The sequence below is a fragment of the Oncorhynchus masou genome, chromosome 5 (assembly GCF_036934945.1).
Source record: "Oncorhynchus masou masou isolate Uvic2021 chromosome 5, UVic_Omas_1.1, whole genome shotgun sequence".
NCBI lineage: Eukaryota > Metazoa > Chordata > Actinopteri > Salmoniformes > Salmonidae > Oncorhynchus > Oncorhynchus masou.
This window is the reverse complement of record NC_088216.1, coordinates 71,596,693-71,622,456: the sequence shown is the minus strand read 5'-3', so window position 1 is coordinate 71,622,456 and position 25,764 is coordinate 71,596,693. Positions and strand designations below refer to the sequence as shown.

At 41.0% G+C, this 25,764-nt stretch overlaps 2 protein-coding genes across 11 annotated transcripts in view; both read right to left on the bottom strand.

Moving 5' to 3' along the window:
* Positions 1–9,426, bottom strand: part of ccdc120b (coiled-coil domain containing 120b) — a 38,140-nt gene extending 28,714 nt beyond the window's left edge. For 2 of the 3 annotated variants that reach the window (XM_064966682.1, XM_064966684.1), the window contains exon 1: positions 9,363–9,426. The gene's annotated coding sequence lies outside the window, so the exon portion shown is untranslated. The remainder of the gene's footprint in view (positions 1–9,362) is intronic. The other variant, XM_064966683.1, reaches the window with a different exon arrangement.
* Positions 9,427–9,686: 260 nt separating this feature from the next.
* On the bottom strand, positions 9,687–25,249 carry mbd1b (methyl-CpG binding domain protein 1b). Of its 8 annotated transcripts, none has more exons than XM_064966672.1 (18): positions 25,169–25,249; positions 23,424–24,119; positions 21,158–21,301; positions 20,729–20,864; positions 20,347–20,606; positions 18,271–18,353; positions 18,053–18,084; positions 17,729–17,869; positions 17,128–17,226; positions 14,693–14,746; positions 14,433–14,456; positions 14,194–14,292; positions 13,783–13,947; positions 13,388–13,594; positions 12,141–12,218; positions 11,928–12,014; positions 11,561–11,734; positions 9,687–11,317 (listed from the first exon to the last, which is right to left on the bottom strand). In XM_064966672.1, exons 2-18 carry the CDS (start codon positions 23,843–23,845, stop codon positions 10,841–10,843), a joined length of 2,682 nt encoding a protein of 893 aa, XP_064822744.1. In that variant the 5' UTR covers positions 23,846–24,119; positions 25,169–25,249; the 3' UTR covers positions 9,687–10,840. The 8 variants fall into 8 exon arrangements, with proteins under 8 accessions (XP_064822744.1, XP_064822747.1, XP_064822746.1 ...); XM_064966675.1 differs by having other exon boundaries at positions 13,388–13,573; XM_064966674.1 differs by having other exon boundaries at positions 14,433–14,453.
* Positions 25,250–25,764: the final 515 nt, after the last annotated feature.

Sequence of the window (25,764 nt, the reverse complement as noted above, 5' to 3'; positions counted from 1 at the left end):
CTAGCAAAGACTTATAGATGACCTGGAGCCAGTGGGTTTGGCGACGAGTATGAAGCGAGGGCCAGCCGACGAAAGCATACAGGTCGCAGTAGTGGGTGGTACAGTGGGGCAAAAAAGTATTTAGTCAGCCACCAATTGTGCAAGTTCTCCCACTTAAAAAGATGAGAGAGGCCTGTAATTTTCATCATGACAGACAAAATGAGAAAAAAAATCCAGAAAATCACATGGTAGGATTTTTTATGAATTTATTTGCAAATTATGGTGGAAAATAAGTATTTGGTCAATAACAAAAGTTTATCTCAATACTTTGTTATATACCCTTTGTTGGCAATGACAGAGGTCAAACATTTTCTATAAGTCTTCACAAGGTTTTCAAACACTGTTGCTGGTATTTTGGCCCATTCCTCCATGCAGATCTCCTCTAGAGCAGTGATGTTTTGGTGCTGTTGCTGGGCAACACGGACTTTCAACTCCCTCCAAAGATTTTCTATGGGGTTGAGATCTGGAGACTGGCTAGGCCACTCCAGGACCTTGAAATGCTTCTTACGAAGCCACTCCTTCGTTACCCGGGCGGTGTGTTTGGGATTATTGTCATGCTGAAAGACCCAGCTATGTTTCATCTTCAATGCCCTTGCTGATGGAAGGAGGTTCACTCAAAATCTCACAATACATGGCCCCATTCATTCTTTCCTTTACACGGATCAGTCGTCCTGGTCACTTTGCAGAAAAACAGCCCCAAAGCATGATGTTTCCACCCCCATGCTTCACAGTAGGTATGGTGTTCTTTGGATGCAACTCAGCATTATTTTTCCTCCAAACACGACGAGTTGAGTTTTTAACAAAAAGTTATATTTTGGTTTCATCTGACCATATGACATTCTCCCAATCTTCTTCTGGATCATCCAAATGCTCTCTAGCAAATTTCAGACGGGCCTGGACATGTACTGGCTTAAGCAGGGGGACACATCTGGCACTGCAGGATTTGAGTCCCTGGCGGCGTAGTGTGTTACTGATGGTAGGCTTTGTTACTTTGGTCCCAGCTCTCTGCAGGTCATTCACTAGGTCCACCTGTGTGGTTCTGGGATTTTTGCTCACCACTCTTGTGATCATTTTGACCCCACGGGGTGAGATCTTGCGTGGAGCCCCAGATCAAGGGAGATTATCAGTGGTCTTGTATGTCTTCCAATTCCTAATAATTGCTCCCACAGTTGATTTCATCAAACCAAGCTGCTTACCTATTGCAGATTCAGTCTTCCCAGCCTGGTGCAGGTCTACAATTTTGTTTCTGGTGTCCTTTGACAGCTCTTTGGTCTTGGCCATAGTGGAGTTTGGAGTGTGACTGTTTGAGGTTGTGGATAGGTGTCTTTAATACTGATAACAAGTTCAAACAGGTGCCATTAATACAGGTAACGAGTGGAGGACAGAGGAGCCTCTTAAAGAAGAAGTCTGTGAGAGCCAGAAATCTTGCTTGTTTGTAGGTGACCAAATACTTATTTTCCACCATAATTTGCAAATAAATTCATTAAAAATCCTACAATGTGATTTTCTGGATTTTTTTCCTCATATTGTCTGTCATAGTTGAAGTGTACCTATGATGAAAATTACAGGCCTCTCTCATCTTTTTAAGTGGGAGAACTTGCACAATTGGTGGCTGACTAAATACTTTTTTGCCCCACTGTTTATGGGGCTTTGCTGACAAAACGGATGGCACTGTGATAGACTGCATCCAATTTGCTGAGTAGAGTGTTGGAGGCTATTTTGTAAATGACATCGCCAAAGTCAAGGATCAGTGGATAGTCAGTTTTTCGAGGGTATGTTTGGCAGCATGAGTGAAGGAGGCTTTGTTGTGAAATAGGAAGCCGATTGAAGATTTAATATTGGATTGGAGATGTTTAATGTGAATCTGGAAGGAGAGTTTACTGTCTAGCCAGACACCTAGGTATTTGTAGTTGTCCACATTTTCTAAGTCAGAACCGTCCAGAGTTGAAAAGCATGCAGATCGGTTGAAAAGCATGCATTTAGTATTACTAGCATTTCAGAGCATTTGGAGGCCACGGAAGGAGTGTGATATGGCATTGAAGCTTGTTTGGAGATTTGTTAACATAGTGTCCAAAGAAGGGCCAAAGTATACGGAATGGTGTTGTCTGCGTAGAGGTGGATCAGGGAATCACCCACAGAAAGAGCGACATCGTTGATATATACAGAGAAAAGAGTTGGCCCAAGAATTGAACCTGTGGTGAGAGTGCCAGAGGTCCGGACAACAGGCCCTCCGATTTGACACAACTGAACTCTTTCTGAGAAGTAGTTGGTGAACCAGGCGAGGCATTAATTTGAGAAACCAAGGCTGTTGAGTCTGCCTATAAGAATACAGTGATTGACAGAGTCTAAATCCTTGGCCAGGTTGATGAGGACAGCCCCCCTGTATATAGCCCCGCTATTGTTATTTACTGCTGCTCTTTAATTATTTGTTATTCTTCTCTCTTACTTGTTTTTTTATTCAGTTTTTTAGGTATTTTCTTAAAACTGCATTGTTGGTTAAGGGCTTGTAAGTAAGCATTTCACTGTAAGGTTGTATTCGGTGCATGTGACAAATACAATTTGATTTGACGTTACAAGCTAAAATATTGTAATCAGATTACAGATACAGATTTTGAAAAACTAGATGGATGACTAGTTTGCCTTGGCAGCAGCTAATGGGGATCCATAATAATACAAATACTTTTAAATTAAGAAAGGATGTTTGCGAAAAAATACAACGACACCTTTCTGTTTTCTCAATGACATGGTACTCTCTGGTACTTTTGTATACTTTTTAGACAGTAGTTCTGAAAGTAGCATCCACGAGCCAAAAGTGGTCCCCGAAAATAGTTTACCACATCACAAATGTGCAGAGACGTGTAACAAGTTGTTGCGCTCTCTCGTGCTCTCCTGTGTGTGCATCTTACTAGCTGTCACTCAAATGGCGATGGGCTGAAGCTCATTGGTTGAAACTCAAATTGCACGGTCTCCCGAGTGGCGCAGTGGTCTAAGGCACTGCATCGCAGTGCTAGCTGTGCCACTAAAGAATCTGGGTTCGAGTCCAGGCTCTGTGGCAGCCGGCCGCGACTGGGACACCCATGGGGCGGCGCACAATTGGCCCAGCGTCATCCGGGTTTGGGGAGGTTTTGGCTGGCAGGGATGTCGTTGTCCCATCGCGCACTAGCGACTCCTGTGGCGGACCGGGCACAGTGCACGCTGACACGTTCGCCAGGTGTACAGTATTTCCTCCGACACATTGGTGTGGCTGACTTCCGGGTTAAATGGGCATTGTGTGCGGCTTGGTTGGGTTGTGTTTCGGAGGACGGCTCTCAACCTTCGCCTCTCCTGAGTCCGTACGGGAGTTGCAGCGATGAGACAAAACTATACCTACCAATTGGATACCACGAAATTGGGGAGGTAAAAAAAAAGTTTTGTGAAATAAAGAACCTCAAATTGCTGGCCCACTTGGGAGTAAATGTAGGGGAAAACCCTGGCTATAGGCTACAGGAAGATAGCAAAATATAGGACAAAACAAAGGAAGACCCTGATAGCACATCGTAGGAGTTAGAAAATGGTTATGGTGATAAAGATGAGCTGTGGAGGGAAACATGCAGATTAAAACATGAACTGTACTGTGTGCACAGGCAGGCAGCCTCTGTGCAGTTTAATATTTCATTCCAGGGGGATGGACACAAGATCAAGGCTGCAGGGTAGGGCAGGCTTCTCTCTCTCTACCATGTTCACTCTCACAACACCACGTATCCTTACAAACTTATCTTATTATATGATAATATTCACAAGTTGTTGTCATGACGTTGGCCTGGGGGTAGGTTTATGACAGTCAAAAATACCTCTCCCCCCTTTTTCCTCTCTCTACCCTACTGACCCCTCCTGTCTCAGCCTCCAGTATTTATGCTGCAGTAGTTTATGTGTCGGGGGGCTGGGGTCAGTTTGTTATATCTGGAGTACTTCTCCTGTCCAATTCGGTGTCCTGTGTGAATCTAAGTGTGCGTTCTCTAATTCTCTCCTTCTCTCTCTCGGAGGACCTGAGCCCTAGGACCATGCCCCAGGACTACCTGACATGATGACTCCTTGCTGTCCCCAGTCCACCTGGCCGTGCTGCTGCTCCAGTTTCAACTGACCTGAGCCCTAGGACCATGCCCCAGGACTACTTGACATGATGACTCCTTGCTGTCCCCAGTCCACCTGGCCGTGCTGCTGCTCCAGTTTCAACTGTTCTGCCTTATTATTATTCGACCATGCTGGTCATTTATGAACATTTGAACATCTTGGCCATGTTCTGTTATAATCTCTACCCGGCACAGCCAGAAGAGGACTGGCCACCCCACATAGCCTGGTTCCTCTCTAGGTTTCTTCCTAGGTTTTGGCTTTTCTAGGGAGTTTTTCCTAGCCACCGTGCTTCTACACCTGCATTGCTTGCTGTTTGGGGTTTTAGGCTGGGTTTCTGTACAGCACTTTGAGATATCAGCTGATGTACGAAGGGCTATATAAATAAATTTGATTTGATTTTGATTTGATTTGATTTTGATGTTACATTTGAAAACCCCTTGGTTAACATAGAGATTCTGGGAACATCAGAAGGTGGGGGGAAATGAACTATATTCTGGTAATCCGACCAATTGAACATATGCAGTGGTACTTAATGAATATGATGTCAGTTCGGTTGTCATCTGAGACATTCTCATCAATGATAAGATGACAAACTCTACAGTGTAAAGTCTACACATCAGAGTTATCAGATTCACATGGAATTGTTGTTCAATTTAAATGTTTGAATATGAAATTATTCATGGGATGAAATGTGATTTTAGCTTCTAAAATGTGAGAATTGGGTTTTCATGAGTGAATTAGGCCCGACTCAGTGGCCCGCCCACATGAAGAGACATAGGTTGCAAACTATGAAATGCACCCCTTTTCTCCCTCCACTATATAAGCCATTGACGAAAATGTAACCTCCTGTAGTGATACCTCCTAGCCGTTGATATAGCAACAGCAGCTGCAAACGCAGGTTAGGAAGGAACAGACAGAGTATCCCGTCTACTGCACAACGACGTTACTACAATGTATCCAATTGACCACCAGAGACATTCTTCAAAGGACAAAGGATAAAGGACTCGGTTTGGCAACACGGCCTTCGATCTACCACCAACCTAATGAGGCGCAGCTCAGAGTAAATATTTATTGCATTTTCCTTTTCCAAACGGGCGGTAATTTAGATTGCATAAAATACTGTATTTACGATAGCACAGCTTCTTCCTTTGGTCCTCAGTCTTCCCGCTCTTTCACTCAAACCCAGCCCTTTTCTTTTGTGTAACCAGCTGTCATATCTGTTCCGCCCGCTAGGGACGTTTTCCTTTATGATGTAATTTGTAATCAAGGTATAATTAATTCTGTGTATAGGTAATTCTGTGTGATTAGTTAGGTATTTAGTAAATAAATAATTAAACCCCATTTTTTATTGCTGATTCAACTTGTTCGCCAGGGTTCGTGAAGATAACTAAGAATTTACAACTTTCAGATGAGACTGAATTAAGGTGACGATTAATATTGACTGCTATTGATGTAAAATCTTACTAGGTCTTTAAGAGGTTATTCGGAAGATAACAGCTCTATAAATATTATTTTGTGGTGCCCCGATTCTCTAGTTAATTACATTTACATGATTAGCTGAATCGGGTAATATTAATTATGGAGAAAGGATTTTATAGAATAGCATGTCATATCACTTAATCCGGCATAGCCAAAGACACGACACTGTATATCCCCACCACTGCAGGTCAGGCAAAAACCCATACACAGCTCAGTTAACAAATTGTCTGTCCAAATACCTATTCATTTATATATTTTAGTACATACTACTTTAAATAATGTGATATAGGCTACTTCTGTATGTCATTGCCAAAGTGAAATCCTTTGTTATTCATAGCAACCCGATGCCTTGATACTATTATGATGTTGATGCTGGAAGCAGACACCCACAGAACAGCAGCTGAAATGTGACCTCAGCTCCAGTGCATACAGACAGGGTAGGATCCAGTGACACACTCACTCCTGGTAGTGGCTACAACCATTATTTACACAGCTGCTGGCTGCTTCTGTCATGAACTGTCAAATGACACAAACTCACTTCAACAGATATGCTACATATACACTAATACTAAGTAACATTCTTTGACCAGCATCCTTTTTTTTAGAAGATATCTCTCATAAGTAAGCTTTGCTGTATCACACAGATATCTTTAAAATACCGTCTCTCTTCTGTAGCTGTGCCACATTTTCTCTGTGTTTATTCATGTTACTTTCTTCACCTGACTTAATTCTGATAATAATAGTGTAGTAATGTATGCACTATTCCCGGAGGACAGTTAGGGAGACTAAACCATTACCATAACATAAGGGGTGGGGGATAGAAAGTTAACAAGACAACTGAGGAAATGTCCACAACTGGGAAGGAACTTCAATTGAAAATGAGTTTTAAATACATATCTTAGCATATGCATTTGGCCAAAAATAAGTTTTCCATTTAGTTAATTCTATAGACAATTTAATTTGCTTACCCCTCAAAATGTCCAATGTTGGTTTTGCCCGAGATAGGTGAGTCAAGGGGCTCCAAGAGAAAGTAGGCATATGCTTGTTCTGGCTCTAGCTGTTCTCCCTGTATCACTACAATATAATTATTTCCTAATCTAAAGAATGAAGATCACAAAAGACATGAAGTCAAAAAGAGCTAATTGGTGCACTAAAAGTCGTGTTTTTAGTCGGCAGAAGGAGGGAAGCCATTTTGTTAGGAAATGCAGTCCTCAGGATGTATTACGGTCTGTCTGCCTCATTCAACAAGCTAAACCTGAACAGCCAGCCAGCCACCAACTGGACCCTGTGGAGGGTTTATGGAGGGTTGGAGGGTCAGGTGACATTCCAATATGATCTCTTCTCACTCTTTGTACCTCCCTGAACTACTGATCATAACATGCGTATCAGCACAGCCCAGGGCAGTTTAGCACATGGGGGCTAATCCTATGGCAAGCCCAGTGTTCCCATTTTGAAACCCTTCCCTCTGCCCTTGATGGCTCGCTCCCCTATCTCAATCTGAAACAACTGTATAGGAGAAAGCAATCCAGTTATTCCTCCCCCTACTAGATATCTGGTAGGTTCAAAGTAGAAGAGTATGGAACATGTTCCCATGTCCAGGGAGATAATTAATATACTGTTTTCCCATGATCCATAATACATGAAGGGATCTCTATGTATTCCAAATCAAATGTTATGTCACATGCACCAAATACATCAGGTATAGACTTTGCCGTGAAATGCTTGCTTACGAGCCCTTCAACAACGCACAGTTAAAAAATAATTATACAAAGAGGTCCTTGAAGTGAAAAATGTCCTCGTAATCGCTAGCGCTTGATATTGGTTAAAAAAAATATTGACACATCACAATGTATATGATACAAGGTATACCACTGTGCACTTTCACCTATCCCACTGAGACTGGGTCAGTTTGGCTGTGACCCAAGGAGATCCTTGAGTAGATCCTTATGCCTGGCAGCTTATAAGTACTTTCATGGAACATCAAGTGAGTTGATCAAATTAATGACTGGCTCTAGTTAACTTGGGCTTCAAGAAAATAGTGTGCACAAACCACACCCCTATAGACAAGCACTCAAAAGGTTTACTGTCTGCCATCCACTGATTTCCTGACAATGGTTTACTTTACCTTCTGTAACATCCTCTAATTGTCATGCACAATGAACTCAAAGACCATGCAAAAAAAGATCACTTCTAAAGTGATCAGTACCAAAAATGTAACACTGCATTGGCAACAACGTAGAAAATCCCTTTCTGAGAACAGCAGTGTTTCTCAAACAGACCAAAGCAACAGCAGTGAATTACCCTGAGGCACTGTCCAGGACAGATTTGAACAAGTCCCTCAGATCCTGGCAGCTCTAGATATCCTTGTTCAAGAATGTGTTCATAATAGTGTTAATACCAGCACTGGTTAAATGTGTGTGGGAACATGCACACCTTACAGAGCTCATCTCTAATAACTCCACTGTTAAAGCTGAAATGATAAACAAAGTAACCATCTTAAAAGTTAAATCTGTAGGACAGTCTTAGACACTAAAAGGGACAGATTACAAAATAATTGCTTTGGAAAACAAGCAGTAAAAATTCTGTTGTAACTGCATTAACTATCGATGGGCCATGTGTACTGTATGTATACATACTGTATGGAACATATATAATGTATGTATATGTTCCATATCATCCTCCTATGCATGTATGCAGCAACAGCTCGAGGAGATTATACAAATATGTCAGAAAATCCTACAAACATACAATTTTGCAGTATTCAGAATAAAATCTTGAAATCTCCTGGCAATTTAGTGACCAACACGATATGGGAATTCATCAATGTGTCATGATGAAATGTCAAAATGTATGGTATGCTACAACCAGTAGTAATCACAACCCCACTAGGCAGATGTTTTGGTTTTTCATGTGAGACAGCAGTGGGAAGGCAACAAATACATTACCCTGTCAGTAGTGAGGTTGTCAAATAGTATAATTATAAAAATATATATATTACTGATTAAAAATTGTAATTCTAACAGCGAGAGACAAGGCCATCACCACCATTCAATTAAACCCGATTAAAATAGGCTAAAACAGCAATAGCCTACGCTATTTCTTAATTGCGCCAGGACAGACTTTGAATGCACCTTTTGGCTGTAAAGTAATTCTACAAAATTATATTGCAGATGGTTACTTGCCTGAAAAGGAAACCATTGATGAAGATTTTAAATCGCAAATTAACGAAGACGTGCCATATACTCATGGATTGTGGCTACAATATAGTTTCCGTGTTGTACACGTCCCTATAATGTCATAACGAAGAGTTCATAGAGCCTATAGAATCCCATCCCTGAGAATATGACTGATGTGTGGAGGTCTCCATGGTGCTGTTCAATGTTGTAAAGCCACGAGACAGCCCGATCAAAGCCTCGCGATTATGTTCTTTGACTAAAATGTTACAATGTAGCCTAGCAATGGCCCATTCGCTATAATTTCCAGATACTGTTCTTCTGCGTATCCAATGTGGCTCCATATTCCAATTGAAATTCATCAACTGCCCTTTTCTCGCGCGTATACAACCCCCATCCTCCCTTGCGTCGATGCCTTGCGCTGCACATCTCAAACAAACGTGAAACTGTCTTCACGGGAAAGGTTGTCCCTACTTGCATAAGATATAGAATGTTTTTAATAGCATGCTTCATGTCACACATAATTACAATGTAACTCATGTTTTAAAATTAAATAAATACCTTCGTTTTGCAAGAATACATGTCCAAGGCGCTCGTGTCTTCCTGTATTACTGTTTGCCATGGTCACACCTAATATGTAAATTAGTAACGCGCTTCAGGCTTATAAAATAACCAAATAGCTAGAAGACCGAGGTGGGTTATTTTGAGTATGGTCATTCACTGCCTACTGTTGTACCCTCATTTTAAAAAATGATTCCTATCCTGAATATTTTTTTGTTGTTGAAAAAAAATGTGCTTGCCTTTTATACAATATAAATTAATTTAATGAATCAGAGCCATTTGTTTAGCTAAAATACTTCCCATATTTACATCGTAAACCACCACTTACATTTTGAAAAATAGGCTTTATTAAAAATCAGCAGAATTTGCTCATTTTACAAATGCATATTTCTCCATGATACCAAACCTTATAAAGAAACTATATGGAATAACGGTCTAAAGTAGAAAGAACAACACACTGACCAGAACATAGACTGTAAAAAGAAGGACCAGAGCCATGGGAATAGAATTCACAGGTCATGACAGAATAATTTCAGTGTTCACTTTTTTCAAATGCAGATAAATTTAATGTAAAATAAATGTTTTAGAAAACAGTTTTGCAGAAAACTAAGTACTAATGCTTCAATTTGAGCACATCTGTATTTTTCACGTGTCTGAATAGAACAACATCACCGTAGATACTTAATAGAATCTCCATGAGCAGTGAAAGATAACATGCAACCGATGGTGTAATTCAAATCAAGCAAGCCGTTTGGCTGTGGTTCTCTTCAGATGATGATTAACAGTGGCAATGGGAAGATGACGCTTATAAGGATTATCACTGTCTCACCCTCTAGAAGAGGTTCTGGAACCCCTGCTCTCAAAACAACAACATTGGATCAGCCAACGGTTGACAGAATGTAATAATCCCATCCATTTAGGTCTTCATGTGGGACATTGGTTTCACATATTGATTAATTTATAAATCAATGATCTAATCGAACAATGTTCATGTGCTTATGATCAATAACTTGTCTGAAGGTTGCTTACATTACCAAGATAAACCACTTATTATCTATCTACATGAAGAAATGTGGATGCACTGTGACCTTCCACATTGAGAACTAAACAAGAGAAAAATAAACAGGACACACGGCTCACATTGGGTGTCAGAGAGCGGCTGAAAGCTATAATATCTGTATTCTGTACTAGTAGTGCCTCAATCAACCTGAAAAGCTATTGCAAAAAAGCAGGCTTTAAAACCATAATGATTTGTACATTTATTTGTAAGATATACTTACGAAAAGGGCAATAAAACATCCCGTATCAAATTCTTACATTTAATTGCAAAGTCCAGTGGTAAGTGTGTAAACCAGTCCTGGTTGTCCATCCCCAGCAAAGAATTGAGATGTTTTGTGAGGGCAGAGGTGTGATGCTGTGTGTACTGTGGCCATTTGTTCATTTTCTCCTGCTAAGTGACCCTGCGGCATCAAATGTTCTTAATAGCTACACGATAAGGCCTTACACTTCGGACAGTGCTCTGTTTCTTTAAGTACCAGAAAGTCACAGGTCGATGCTCGCTCAATGATGATTGGAGCCTGGCTGAATGGCTGCTCCTTGGTCGGGACCCCCTGGCACACGTTGTACTTCTCCAGATCTAGCAGCAGGTTCACTACCTGGGGCACAGAGGTCAGGCCAGATGGGTGAGCTTCATACAGCGGGTGGGTGAGGAGCAGCTGTTGGCCCTGTACACAGATCTGATAGCAGAAGCCTAGGTCAATCTGGACAGTTGTGTCCACCATGTGGGAGAGCTTGGAGCACTGCAGTAGCTGTAGCATTGGGCCCTCCACCATTATGGCAAACCAGAGTGTGGGGAGTGCAGAGCTGCGCAGGGACTCCAGTAGCTTTAGCAGCTCATGGTCCTGGTCGATCCCACTTGTTCCTGCACTGTCAGCCAAACTGAAGATCTGAGTGATCTACAGAGAACATAATAGGAGTAACAGAATGCAGTTGGAATCAATTCCACTCCACTCTTACTCCAGTTGGAGATTTACTTGCACATGTATTTCTAATAGAATATCTTAACATTTTAAATCCAAGCATAATAACTCTAACACAGAACTTCCTGTAGTCAAACGAAAAGGTAATTATTAGCCTTAAATATTGGTTACAATGCTGTAAAGTGTACCTATGCACCAAAGCAGGAAGTGGTCACTTACCATAGGTGTGACCTCTACTTCAGGCTCTCCAGATGGTGTTTCTACATGCTTCTCCACACTTAGCCTTCCTCCATTCATTCCACTCTGCCCATCCGGGGTTGCCAAGGACGTATTCTCACCTGGGGTTTCACCATATTGCACTGGGGGATCCGCCGGTTTGAACAGTGTGCAATACTGGGCAATAAGAAAGAGAAATACACTATACTCCAGTATAAAATGTTAAAAGTTAAACACCGAAGAGCACACTAGCCATAGGTCAAACAATTACTAGAGCTTACCTCTCCTGGATTGTGATTTTATTATACTGCAGTGTAAAACATTGCATGCTTAAGAGAATTTCAATAAGGTAAAGAGAAGAGTGACTCACTGCGGGAGAACTTAAATGGTTGAGGATATGTGGGACACGCTCCATAAGCGCATTCTTTTTGACAATTTCCATAGTCTCTTTATGCACCTGTAAAATATGAGAAATCTGTTGAAATTGTGTATTGGAATACTAAGTAAAAAATAATTTTTCACCACAAGGTGAATGCCACAAAGGTAAACCTAAACAAAAGCTTAACTCCAATTTGATACTAACCTGGACTGTCGGTAGCTGGTTTCTGAAGTTCTCATCCTGGGGTATGCTACTGCTGGGAAGCATAGGGCGCCAATGTGCCTACGAAAATAACAGACATAAGACAGTGAGAAGAAAGTGGGAGCACATGATTTTAAAAACTTTGGTATAATTCAGTTTAATGTACACTATATAAATATACACAAAGGTATGTGGACATACTTCCAAATTAGTGGATTCAGCTAATTTATCCACACCTGTTGCTGACAGGAAAAAATATATATATTTAAAAAATTGACCACACAGCCATGCAATCTCCATAGACAAATATTGTCAGTAGAATGGCTTACTGAAGAGCTTAGTGACAGTCAAAGTGGCACCGTTATAGGATGCCACCTTTCCAACAAGTCAGTTCGTAAAATTTCTGCCCTGCTGGAGCTGCTCCAGTCAACTGTAAGTGCTGTTAATGTGAAGTGGAAACGTCTAGGAGCAACAACGGCTCATCCGAAGTGGTAGGCCACACAAGCTCACAGAATGGGACAGTGAAGCACGTATGGCATAAAAAAAATAGTCTGTCCTCGGCTGCAACACTCTACAGAGTTCCAAACTCCCTCTGGAAGCAACGTCAGCACAAGAACTGTTAAAATTGGGAGCTTAACGAAATGGGTTTCCATGGCCGAGCAGCCACACACAGCCGCACACACACAAGCCTAAGATCACCATGCACAATGCCAAGCTCACCGCTTTGTGACAAGAGTTTGGGTAAGGCCCTTTCCTGTTTCAGCATGACAATGCCCCTGTGCACAAAGTGAGGTCCATACAGAAATGGACTGTCGAGATCGGTGTGGAAGAACTTGACTGGCCCGCACAGGGCCCTGACCTCAACCCCATCGAACAACTTCAGGATGATTTGGAATGCCCGTTGCGAGCCAGACCGAATCGCCCAACATCAGTGCCCGACCTCACTCATGCGTTTGTGGCTGAATGGAATTAAGTCCCTGCAGCAATGTTCCAACATTTTCTCGTGGAAAGTCTTCCCAGAAGAGCAGCAAAGGGAGGGGACAAACTCCATATTAATGCCCATGATTTTGGAATGAAATGTTCGACGAGCAGGTGTCCATATACTTTTGGTCATGTAGTGTATATCAGTATTTGCATGGAATCCTGTACTCAAGACAATTACAATAACGTGACGATGACATGGGACAACAATAAAACATTTTTTAACACAACAAAATAGGGAAAGGCCATCTCCACATAGCAGAACTCACCGTTTCCATGGAGTGATCATCATCTTCCTGCAGAGGCTCGTCTATATCATCAGTGAAATCCAGGTCCACTTCCCGCTGCGGTGTTTTACTTTTCTTTGGGGTGGTCTTGCGACTGTATGTAAAGTGAGGTCTAGGCCTGCCAAGCTGCACCCAACCCTCTTCGGACCCAAAATCAGTCTGACCCAACTGAAAGGGCAACAAGTGTCTCTGTCAAACACATACATACACATAAGAGCACCATTGAAAACATTGTTAGGAGTCCATTCATGGCATAACAATGAGTATGGCCATTGCTTAATTACAAGGACTAATTCAAAAGGGTTTGCCAAAAATTGTGTCACCCTCAAATGCTGACATGATTGACAAGTCATCATATGTGAGTAATCAACCCTTACCATGGCCTGTTTCTGGCACTGACGCAGACGGCACTTCTGTCTCTTCTTGTTGCTGCCTCCAAACTTGGGTTTGTCTATGCAGAAATCACAAGTCCCACAGTCCATCCTACTATTACAAGCTTCACACTTCCCACAGGAGCGTCGCTTACGTTTCCTAATCCAAGCCTGAAAGACAGAATGAGAAAAAAAAAAATACTGATAAAATATATATATTTGAACTAATACATGTCACTGTCTAGATATTCAGTGGACAGATAAAAGGAGATTGTTAGCCCAAACTGTGACCAACTTCAGATGGAGACCTCCCTAGGGAGAGCATGGTTTTTATATTTGGGGGGGGGGGTAATTGGCCAGCAGAGGGAACTCCTAGATAGAAGTGGGGTAGGACTTATTGCTTGAAGCAGAGCTTACCTCATAGTCAGCATCATCACCATCAAACTCTTCATCGTCATCATCTATATCGACATTCACAGAGAAATCTTCGGGGTCACTGTATTGAGGAGTGGAGTTCTGTGGGAATAATGAGTAAGATCTGTTCTGCTGTCTCCTTGGGTCTTTATTCAATTACATTCATTGTTTCCATTGCATATTCAATTAACAATGAGGTCAGGATTGGAGGAGTATTATTAGAGATGGCTGGGTATTGTTACCTGCAATTCTCCGCTGTCAATCTGCTGAAAAAATATATTTATATTCAGTTATGGGTGCTTTTCATGGAGACGTGAAGGAACATTACAAATAAACTGCCAATGTTCACATGTGGACATGTGGGAAATGCTGCCCTTAAATTGAGTAAGCGGAATGGATACTCAGTAGCCTTCATCATTTTTAATTTACATGCATTCAGATTTGTTATTTACTTTGAAAGACAGAGTAGAATACACTTGGTAATAGGATTCTAGTCAATTACCTTGAAATTCGTCATGGGATGGGGATCCAACTTTTGGGGACCTTCGGGTTTGTGCTGAAATACAAAACAAATAAAAACAAAATAGGATCACTTATTTCTTCATTCATTGTCCGTCTTTTCTTATGTCTTTAACTTAAACTCAGCTGTTCCCTTGTTCATACAGGACACTATTCCTTTGTTTAAATGGGCTACTAAAACACAGCAGGCGTAGACATGACAGACAGGCCGGTATCTTGGCGAGACTGAGACGAAGAGAAAACTCGACCGTCACTCCCCTCCATTCTATTGTGAAATGTCCAGTCACTCGAGAATAAGATGGAGGAGGTTCGTTCATGAGAGTCTCCTATCAGAGAGATGCAACTGGATCCTGGACGGGCCGTACCCAGGTGGTGAGGGTAGGCAACTAAAACTCCACCACACTGACCTTAGACAAGGGGGCATCTCAGAGGTGTGTGCCTAGTCCCCTCCTGTACTCCCTTTCAATCCACAACTGTGTGGCCACACACGACTCCAACACCATCAAGTTTGCTGACAACACGAGAGTGCTAGACCTGATCACAGACAGCAATGAGTCAGCCTACAGGGAGGAGGTCAAAGACTCCTGTGGTGGCAGGACAACAAGCATCTCAACATTAGTAAGACCAAAGAGCTGATCGTGGACTACAGGAGAAGGAGGGGAGAGCACCCCCCCCCATCCACACACGTCATGTATAGGTCACGACAGCACCTCTTCCCACTCAGGAGGCTGAAAAGATTTGGCACTGGCCCTTGGATCCTCAAAAAGTTACAACTGCACCCCTGAGAAGAAGAACTGGGATGTCCGGCCCACCCTCTGCACATCACAGGGGCCAAGTTCCCTGGCACCGAGGACCTCTATAATCAGGCGGTGTCAAAAGAAGGAACAAAAAATTGCCAAAGACTCCAGCCACCCAAGCCATAGAATGTTGACTCTGCCACCGTCCAGCAAACGGTACCGGAGAGTCGTCTCTCGGCCCAACATGCTCCGAGACAGATTCTACCCCAAGCAATAAGACCACTAAATAGCTCATTAAAAATGGATACCTGGACTGTCTGCATTGATGCAATCTTGCACTGACAATGCACAATGACAGGAGTTTTATATAACTGGTACTCTGTAGGCCAGGTCATCTGATACAGCACTCCAACTCTCCTTGGTCAAATAGTGGGACTATCATTTGTTTTTCAACAGGACAATACCCAAAACACACCTCCAGGTTATATAAGGGCTATTTGACCAAGGACAGTAATGGTGTGCTGCATCAGATGACCCAGCCTCCACAATCACCCGACCTCAACCCAATTGAGATGGTTTGGGATGAGTTGGACCACAAAGTGAAGGAAAAGCAGCCAACAAGTGCTCAGCATATGTGCAAACTCCTTCAAGACTGTTGGAAAAACATTCCAGGTGAAGCTGTTGAGGGAATGCCAAGAGTGTGCAAAGCTTTCATCAAGGCAAAGGATGGCTTCTTTGAATAATCTAAAATATATTAAGATTTGTTTAACACTATTTTGGTTACTATGATTCCATATGCGTTATTTCATCATTTTGATGTCTTCACTATAATTTGACAATGTATAAAATAGTAAAAATAAAGAAAAACCCTTGAATGAGTAGGTGTGTTCAAACTTTTGACTGGTACTGTGTATCTCTATTATGGTGGGAATACTTTGGAACAGATTTCCAAAATTAAAATCACTTAGTGCTGATTTACTGGTATTTTTATAGTCTTTGATGTCCAACAATTAAAACGTGGGTCCCAGAAATGTTCCACACGCACAAAATGCTTCTCTTAAATTCAGTGAACAAATTTGGTTACATCTACCTGACAGGTGTGGCATTTCAAGAAGCTGATTAAACAGCATACTATTACACAAGTGCAACCTGTGCTGGGGACAATAAAAGGCCACTAAAATGTGCAGTTTTGTCACAGCACAATGTCACAGATGTCTGAAGTTGAAGGAGCATGCAATTTGCATGCAGACTGCAGGAATGTCCACCAGAGCTGTTGCCAGAGAATTGAATGTTCATTTCTCTACCATAAGCCGCCTCCAACGTTTTAGAGAATTTGGCAGTACGTCTAACCGGCCTCACAACCGCAGACCACATGTATTGCGTCATGTTGACATCCGCAAACCGCTCGTCCACGTTGTGAACAGAGTGTCCCATGGTGGCAGTGGGGTTATGGCATGGGCAAGCATAAGCTACGGACAACGAACACAATTTCATTTGATCGATGGCAATTTGAATGCACAGAAATAATGTGACGAGATCCTGAGGCCCATCGTTGTGTCATTCATCCGCCGCTATACCCTCATATTTCAGCATGATTATGCATGGCCCCATGTCGCAAGGATATGTACACAATTCCTGGATGCTGAAAATGTCCCAGTTCTTCCATGGCCTGCATACTCACCAGACATGTCACTCTTTGGGCATATTTGGGATACTCTGGATCGACGTGTACGACAGCGTGTTCCAGTTCCCGCTCTTGTCCAGCAACTTCGCACAGCTTCTGAAGAGGAGTGGGACAACATTCCATGGGCCACAATGAACAGCCTGATCAACTCTATGCAAATGAGGTGTCGCGTGGCATGAGGCAAATGGAAGTTACACCAGATACTGACTGGATTTCTGATCCACGCGCCTACCATTTTTTTTAAAGGTATCTGTATTTCCAGTCATGTGAAATCCATAGACTAGGGCCTAATTACTTTATTTCAATTGACTGATTTCCTTATATGAACTGTTAATCAGTAAAATCTTTGTAATTGTTATATGTTGAATTTATATTTTTGTTCAGTATACATACCTCCACACATTGATCTCGTACTGATACTCCCTGTATAATGGCTTAGTTCTTGTGCATTTTACTCCACGTGTTACTATTTTTCTTATTTAAAAAAAACTCTGCTTCGTTGGGAAAGACTCGTAAGCAAGCATTTCAGGGTAAAGTCTACACCGGTTGTTTTCGGCACATGTGACAAATAAAATACAAATGTGATCCGAGTCTGTACCTTGCGGATCGGACATAAACATTTGCGTTTCCGACAGCTGACAGGTTTTCTGGAGTCAGGGTTCAGCGCTTTTTTGCAGTTAGCACAGCTCCCACAATCCTCTGTGGTAAGGCAAGCCTTACAGTTACCACAAGGAATCCACTATAAAAGATAAGAAAATGTAGAGTATTCCCCTCCATTCAGACCCATGTTGATTAATCATCGTTTAACTATGTTAAAAATGAATTTAGTAAAGGGAAAAAGTACAAAACACAAACTATAAGGAGCATGAAAAGTGTGTTAAAAACAGAGAAGGGAGTAATTAGCTGAGGAACACTTGTTTACCTTCCTGAATCTTTGATGAACTGGATTCTTGCCTAAAGAAATGAGAGATACTGTTAACACAATCTCAAATGGAACCTTAATAAACAGTAAAAAAAAAAGTTTTAAAAAAAAAAGCCACATTTACAATGTCTTAAAATATGTCAATTCTGTTCCTCTTAAAAAGGATTTTGTGTAATGGCTTTCCTTTCATTAGATTGACATTAAATAAGATGACATACCCCTGCATTTGGGGCAACAGGGATTCTTCATCTGTCTTTCATACTCAAAGCCTGTGTATGAATTATCACAAATGGTACAGACGCTGAAATAAAGAGTATTGAAGCAAGTTACATACGGTTCAAAGGGCGTAATATCACAATCACTCCCATGTATTCTTTGCTTATTTTACGTACAAAAGCTGTATTTATATATATATATATATATATTTTTATTTTTTTTTTTTTTTTTATTTATTTTTTTTTTTTTTTTTTTCATTTTTTTTTTTTCAAGCTGACATATAGCCTAAACCATGATTACGTATTAGGAACGTGTTAAACTTTTTAAAAAACCTCTTAGATGTAAAGTCCCCTGTATAAGGGACCTGCTTGGTTCTGGTACCGGTTCCAACAGACATACATTTTTTTATAATTCTGTGGACCGCGTAGATCGAAATGGCTTGCATTGAGCAATAGCCCTGGTTCCCACAGAAACAATTGTATATGGTTTTAGCCTGTATGAAGTAGGATGTGAAATCTGAAACCACTTGCAGCTGGGATGTCCCTCCACCATTTCATTTGCTCTTCCGACTGTCTATCAGCTCAGGGCTGAACCCTACATCACAGCCACTGACAAGGCACATGCCTGCAATCCTTACATCATAACGCAGCAGGAGAGTGGTTCATCGATATAGAACATTCACAGACCGATTTATAGCCATTAATCTAAAATGATTCATCGATTTAAAACAGAAAACTGTGTCACTGGTTGATCTTCAAGGCATTCCTAGTTGATCACCAAACATCTCTGCAGAAAAGTCAACGATAAAAGCTTGCGCACTTATTTCTTTATCGTGTTGCGCTGTTGGCAGAAGGTGCATTTGATTCAGAAGCCCTGCGCACCAGGTAAGCAAAGTGTTCCTATTTTGAACCATTAAAATTTGTCTGAAAAGACCAACTCTGCCTAATCAGTGGACCGGGAGATCTCTGGCTAAATTGAGTGTGCCTACAGCACTGGACAATCAGATAGCTCAAATCACCATGCCTACAGAGCTTCCACAACCCTGGCACCAAGTTTGATACTAGCCTACGTAAGATTTAATAACTTTTAAAACCATGACCACTGAGAGACTGTCAAAGAATACAGCACAGAGTGAGTTCATGTTTAAGTTTTTATTCCGCAACATCAGTTATAAAAATCTATTACAAAACGTGCATCTCCCTACTTCCACTCGAAATGCAATGTATAAGTAGTCAAGTGTATCGATAGCCCTGCGTTTTAATTATTAATATCATTGTGTCTATTTAAATATTGAGGAATATAACAACATTGGTAGGCCTGGAATATAGCCAATATGCTGTGATAATGGATTAGGTCTATTGCTCAAACCTCATCCCTTCACAACTGTTTTTATTAGGAGAGATAGAGATATATATATATATATATATTTTATTTATTTTTTTAACATGACTTAAAGCGAGCTGAGATCTACCACTCAGATCATTTTCGAATGAGAAAGTGATCTTGACTAAGGATAGGTTTGTGACCACTGTCATAGATGGACATTAATAATATGAGGTGAAAGGTGAGTTCCTAACGAGTTCGGGAAGCCAAGCTAGAGCTCTGTGTGACATTCACAGTGGTGGGGGCTGAAGTTTTGATCAAGAGAGCCCTTCAGAAAATATGGACATTTGCTCCAACACTAAACACACAAATATGTATTTACAGTTATAAGGAAGGTGAAATATTATAGCTGGTAGTTTTATAATTTGATTATACCATATTTAGAAAGCATAAAAATCATTTCAAGCCTTATTCATAGTTTTGTTGAATAGGAAATAAGTCATAAAATATTTCATATTTTAATCTTATTTGTACTTCAACCTTCAAAAGTGATTACACCTCAGCAATGTTATATTTTTTTTAATTACCAGAAAGGTGAGTATGCAGCATAACTAGTTATTGTTTATCGTCCTCTCATGATAAATAATTACTTTCAGGGATTATGTACATTACATTTTAGATCACATGTAGATCGATTGAAAATGTTAAACTCTCAGCGATAAAATTACGAGATAATATAGGAGCATTTGACTCACCAAAAGGAGGGCTCTGAACCAGCCTTCCCATTGATGGAGACTGAAAGCGCTGACACAGGGCTCCAGGGCAGTTTAGTTGCACTGTGCTTCATACCTTCCACATCATGAGCGACAGAGGGTGAACTTATCTGTGTGAGAGAGGTGTTTGGTCTTGGAGGAGTGATATGTTGGAGGTGGGGGTCTCTGCTTGGCGTGCCCATGGAGCTGGACTCTGAGGAAAAGCCACAGTCCACTGAGGTAGAATGATCCTTCTGTATGTTCTAACAGACCATGGGTTGGAAGAGACGAGATGGAATTTGTTAGAAAATAAATTGAAATTAGTGAAGGTAAAGATAAGTTATCATTTCAAGTGTAAATGCTGGGAGCCTTTTTCATTTATAACCTTTCTCAGGCGCAGTGTCTTGGGTTGTCCAGCACCCCTGAACACCCCTGCTTTGTAATCAAACATTGTCATGTCCAGAGTATCTGCCAGGACTTTGGAAAGCTCAACCCTACTTCTCACACGCTCATTACTCGGGCTTCGGGGAACAGAGAAGGGAAGAAAGATAGTGTGACCCATTAGTGGCATCAATAGTTTAAAGTCACCTAAAAGCATATAATACTGACATAACAAAATGCATGTGCAGTGAGCCTGTATTATTAGGTTAATTGTTTCTACCACATTTTTGTGTGGTATATTCACACAATAGGTACAGTAAATGAGCCTTAGTAAATAACAATGAACCTTACATCATAAGACAATATCAGTGGTTAAAAATATTAACTGGCCATTGGTCTAAAAATGTATAGTGTTTTGCCAGAATGTTTTTACCTCATGTAATAAACGTCACTCTGGCCAACACTAGAACCCGAGCGACGAACAACCGCCTTGCGCTTCCACCCCTCTCCAAGTGCCGGCCAGTCCTCCCAGCCCTCTTCAGGTTTCACTCTTTTCTTCCGCCTATAAACAGAAAACCTGGCATAAAATAAAAACTAAATGTCAAAGTATTGTCATCATAGGAGAATCAAATATAACTGGAAAGCACATCAACTGGCTACTTTTTGTATAGTTTGACTGGCTACAAGTAATAACATTTGGGGCCTATTTCACACACACAGAAAAATCCTTTAAAATTTAGGCTACTTCTATGTTGGAGAGTAAATTATCCAACTTCTGTATTGATTTAGTCTGGGCCTGTGAAATATAGGGCAACGGTAACAGAGTGACTGAGATTCTGATTTTTCACTTTAAAATGTACACCACTGTTCAAAAGTTTGGGGTCATTTCGAAATATCCTTGTTTTTGAAATTAAAGCACATTTTTTGTCCATTTAAAATAACATCAAATTGATCAGAAATACAGTGTAGACATTGTTAATGTTGTAAATGACTATTGTAGCTGGAAACAGCTGATTTTTTAAATAGAATATCTACATAGGCGTACAGAGGCCCATTATCTGCAACCATCACTCCTGTGTTCCAATGGCATGATGTGTTAGCTAATCCAAGTTGATCATTTTAAAAGGCTAATTGATCAATAGAAAACCATTTTGCAATAATGTTACCACAGCTGAAAACTGCTGTTCTGATTAAAGAAGCAATAAAACTGGCCATCTTTAGACTAGTTGAGAATCTGGAGCATCAGCATTTGTGGGTTCGATTACAGGCTCAAAATGGCCAGAAACAAGAACTTTCTTCTGAAACCTGTCAGCCTATTCTTGTTCTGAGAAATGAAGGCTATTCCATGCGAGAAATTTCCAAGAAACTGAAGATCTCGTACAACGTTGTGTACTACTCCTTTCACAGAGTTGCAAAGAATGCATATCTCAGACTGGCCAAAGAAAAGAAAAGATTAAGATGGGCAGAAGAACACAGACACTGTACAGAGGAACTCTGTGCAACATAGCCTAGTGGTTAGAGCATCGGGCCTGTATCCGAAAGGTTGCAAGATCAAATCCCTGAGCTGACAAGGTACAAATCTGTCGTTCTACCCCTGAACAAGGCAGTTATCCCACTGTTCCTAAGCAGTCATTGAAAATAAGAATTTGTTCTTAACTGACTTGCCTAGTTAAATAAAGGTAAAAAAAATAAAAAAGGTCAGCATCGCAGAATTGCCTCTTCACTGTTGACGTTAAGACTGATGTTTGCAGGTACTGTTTAATGAAGCTGCCAGTTGAGGACTTGTGAGGCGTCTGTTTCTCAAACTAGAAAATCTAATGTACTTGTTCAGTTGTGCACCGGGGGCTCCCACTCCTCTTTCAATTCTGGGTAGAACCAGTTTGCGCGGTTCTGTGAAGGGAGTAGTACACAGCGTTGTACGAGATCTTCAGTTTCTCGGCAATTTCTCACATGGAATAGCCTTCATTTCTCAGAACAAAAATAGACTGACGATTTTCAGAAGAAGGTTCTTTGTTTCCGGACATTTTGAGCCTGTAATCGAACCCAGAAGTGCTGATGCTCTAGATACTCAACTAGTCTAAAGAAGGCCAGTTTTATTGCTTCTTTAAAATCAGCACAACCGTTTTTAGCTGTGCTAACATAATTGCAAAAGGGTTTTCTAATGATCAATTAGCCTTTTAAAATTATAAACATAGATTAGCTAACACAACATGCCATTGGAACACAGGAGTGATGGTTGCTGATAATGGGTCTCTGTACGCCTATGTAGATATTCCTTTTTTTTTTATCTGCCGTTTCCAGCTACAAGTCATTTACAACATTAACAATGTCTACACTGTATTTCGGATCAATTTGATGTTATTTTAAATGGACAACCTTTGTACTTTTCTTTCAAAAACAAGGACATTTCTAAGTGACCAAACTGTTAAACGGTAGTATATGTGAAACAAAAACCCCACTACTTTTAACAATTTACACGGAACATTTTAAAGTCACATTTACTTGAAGAACAGTACAGATTAAGTTTGGTAACAGAATGACGGTTTGTACTGTCTGTTACCAAACTTGGCATCTGCACTGTTCTTCAAGTAAATGTGTTTTGTAAAATGTTCTGAGTGTGTCACTATTACCCTATAATAACATTACTAAAACAGCAGTCAATGCTAGTCAAATCAAGTGTCACATATCACTCAACATACAGGTTGTTGTTGTTCTTGATGTTCCTCTCACTGCCTGCCACGCTTCCGCTCCTTTCGCTCCCTGCAACACTCTCCTCTTCAGCATCCCCTCTGCTATTCATGTGTCGCTCCCCCATAGCAAGTCCCATGTCCAAGCCCTGTGTGTCATCTTCATAATTGTCATCCTCCAGGGGTTCAAACCAGTCTATAGGGGGCTCTAAAGCAACTCCCCCTGGGATCTTCTCTGTATGGCCATGGTCTGTCATCACAGGACCTGAGGTGGCATGATCCTGAATGTCAAGACTGTCCGAGGGAGCCAGGGCCTCCAGTGGTGATAGGACCTCAGAGGTCCTCTCCATCCCATTGTCCCCAACCTCAATCCTCTCCTCCCTTTCTATAAGTGCATCATTTGTAGGTTTGAGTACCTCTCCGTCGACCTCCATGTCTTGAGTCCCTGGCCCACTCCCTGAAATTCGGTTATTCAGCAGAACTTAACTAATTTCTGGAGCTCATGAAGGGATAGGGACTTAAGGTTCTCCAAAATGTTTTCTTGAACAATGACTTCTAAAGTACACACCTAGGTTCACACTTCCAATACTTTGCATAACAATACAGAGGAGTGCTCACATCCAGTGGGGTTAGAGAGTAATTCAAGCAAAAACTTAACTTCAGCAGGGCTTTCCAAAACCGTTGTGTCTTCACATTGATGTATAGGACCTGGTAATGAGATTAAGTTTAAATAGATTACATCACATGGGTATATCCTGAATCAATGCACCCAGATAGTAATGCCATCACCAATACACCATGCTGACTGGACAAGACGTTTCAACCGAGTCGAGCCACTGACATGAACGAAGACGATGCTTGACTGGCAGTCTGCTAATTGTCAGAGACAGTGAGTTAATCATATTATAGCTAACGTTATATTTTGTCAAGTTAAATCATCTAGGTAGCTAGCTGGCTTGACAGTCAGCTAGCTGGCTATAATATGGTCATTCACATGTGGTAACTTACTAGCTAACGTTAGCTACAATCAGCCAACGTCAATCAATTAACTTCTATAGTAGTTAGGTAACATTAATGCTCCTCTCTGTCTGTTGGGATTATTTTAAGTGACGGCGTTCATATATTATTTGGTAGGGAACGATATAATAAGTGATAGTAGCATTATTATACAGCCTAGTCAGTTATGCTACCGTAGTTAAATAAAGGTTAAATAAATACAAAAATACTTCACTAATTTTGGTTGCTAGCTAGCTAGGTTGCTAACATAGTATCTAGTTAGTTATCTTCGATGCAACCAAGAGAGCTTTGACATTGAGCTGCACAATGAAGTGTCAAAATTATTGGTTGCATCGCAGTTACTAACGTAACGTACGTTAGCAAACAAGCTAACAACCCTTCACGACCACCATAACGTTATGCAAAGCCAGAGAAGACAAAACTAATGCAAATACAGGTCACATATCAAATCCTAAACAATTTTCAAGATACCGCAGACAAATAGGGCAAAAATAGCTATTTGGGTTAGTTAGCTATTAGAATCAATGCTAGCGGAGGAACAGATAGCCATTAGCAGTTGTCACGTTAGCTAGCTATTTGGTTATGGTGACGTTGGTTCCGAGACTACAGTGAACAGAACTAACATCCTCCCACCATTTGCACCGCTTGGTATGAAAGACATCATTGTGATGAAATGACGCAGTTCCAAAACAAAACGGCAGAAAATATGTTCAAAACAGTATAAAATATCGAAAACTTACTCTCGACTGTTTAAAACCCGGTAATCACCTGCAACATACCCGGAAACACATTATGCACGCATGACGGTCCGTGTTATTCGGTATCCTTGGGACGTAGTTGACGTTTAAAATGGTTAGGATGGACGTCAGAATTGGTGATACGTCCCAAGGGTTGGCTGCTTTCAGTCGTTAGCTAGCTACTAAACTAACTTGTCGTAACTACCACTGCATTGGTCTGGCATTGCCAAGCCTGAACTGAGATACCAGACTTGCTACATAACGTTCATTTTTTAAATAATGTTGTCCTGTCCACAATATTTAATTAATGAACATATAATGTGGTCGTAGAGACGAGGGGCTACAACATGATACTATAAATAGAACAATTATGTTTTAGTTATACAAATATTTTATGATACGTATTCTGCTACTAGCAGTGCTAGCTGTTTTCTATGTAAAATATGTGTGACTATCTGACGTTATCTGATCATCGCTTCAGCTAGCTAGCTTTCTCCAGGTTAGTTCTAAATAGGACCACCAACAAGTAAGGGTAGTTAGTTAGCTAACTAGCTAGCTGCCTTCAATACTTGGTGGCTTTACTGATAGTGACAGACAAG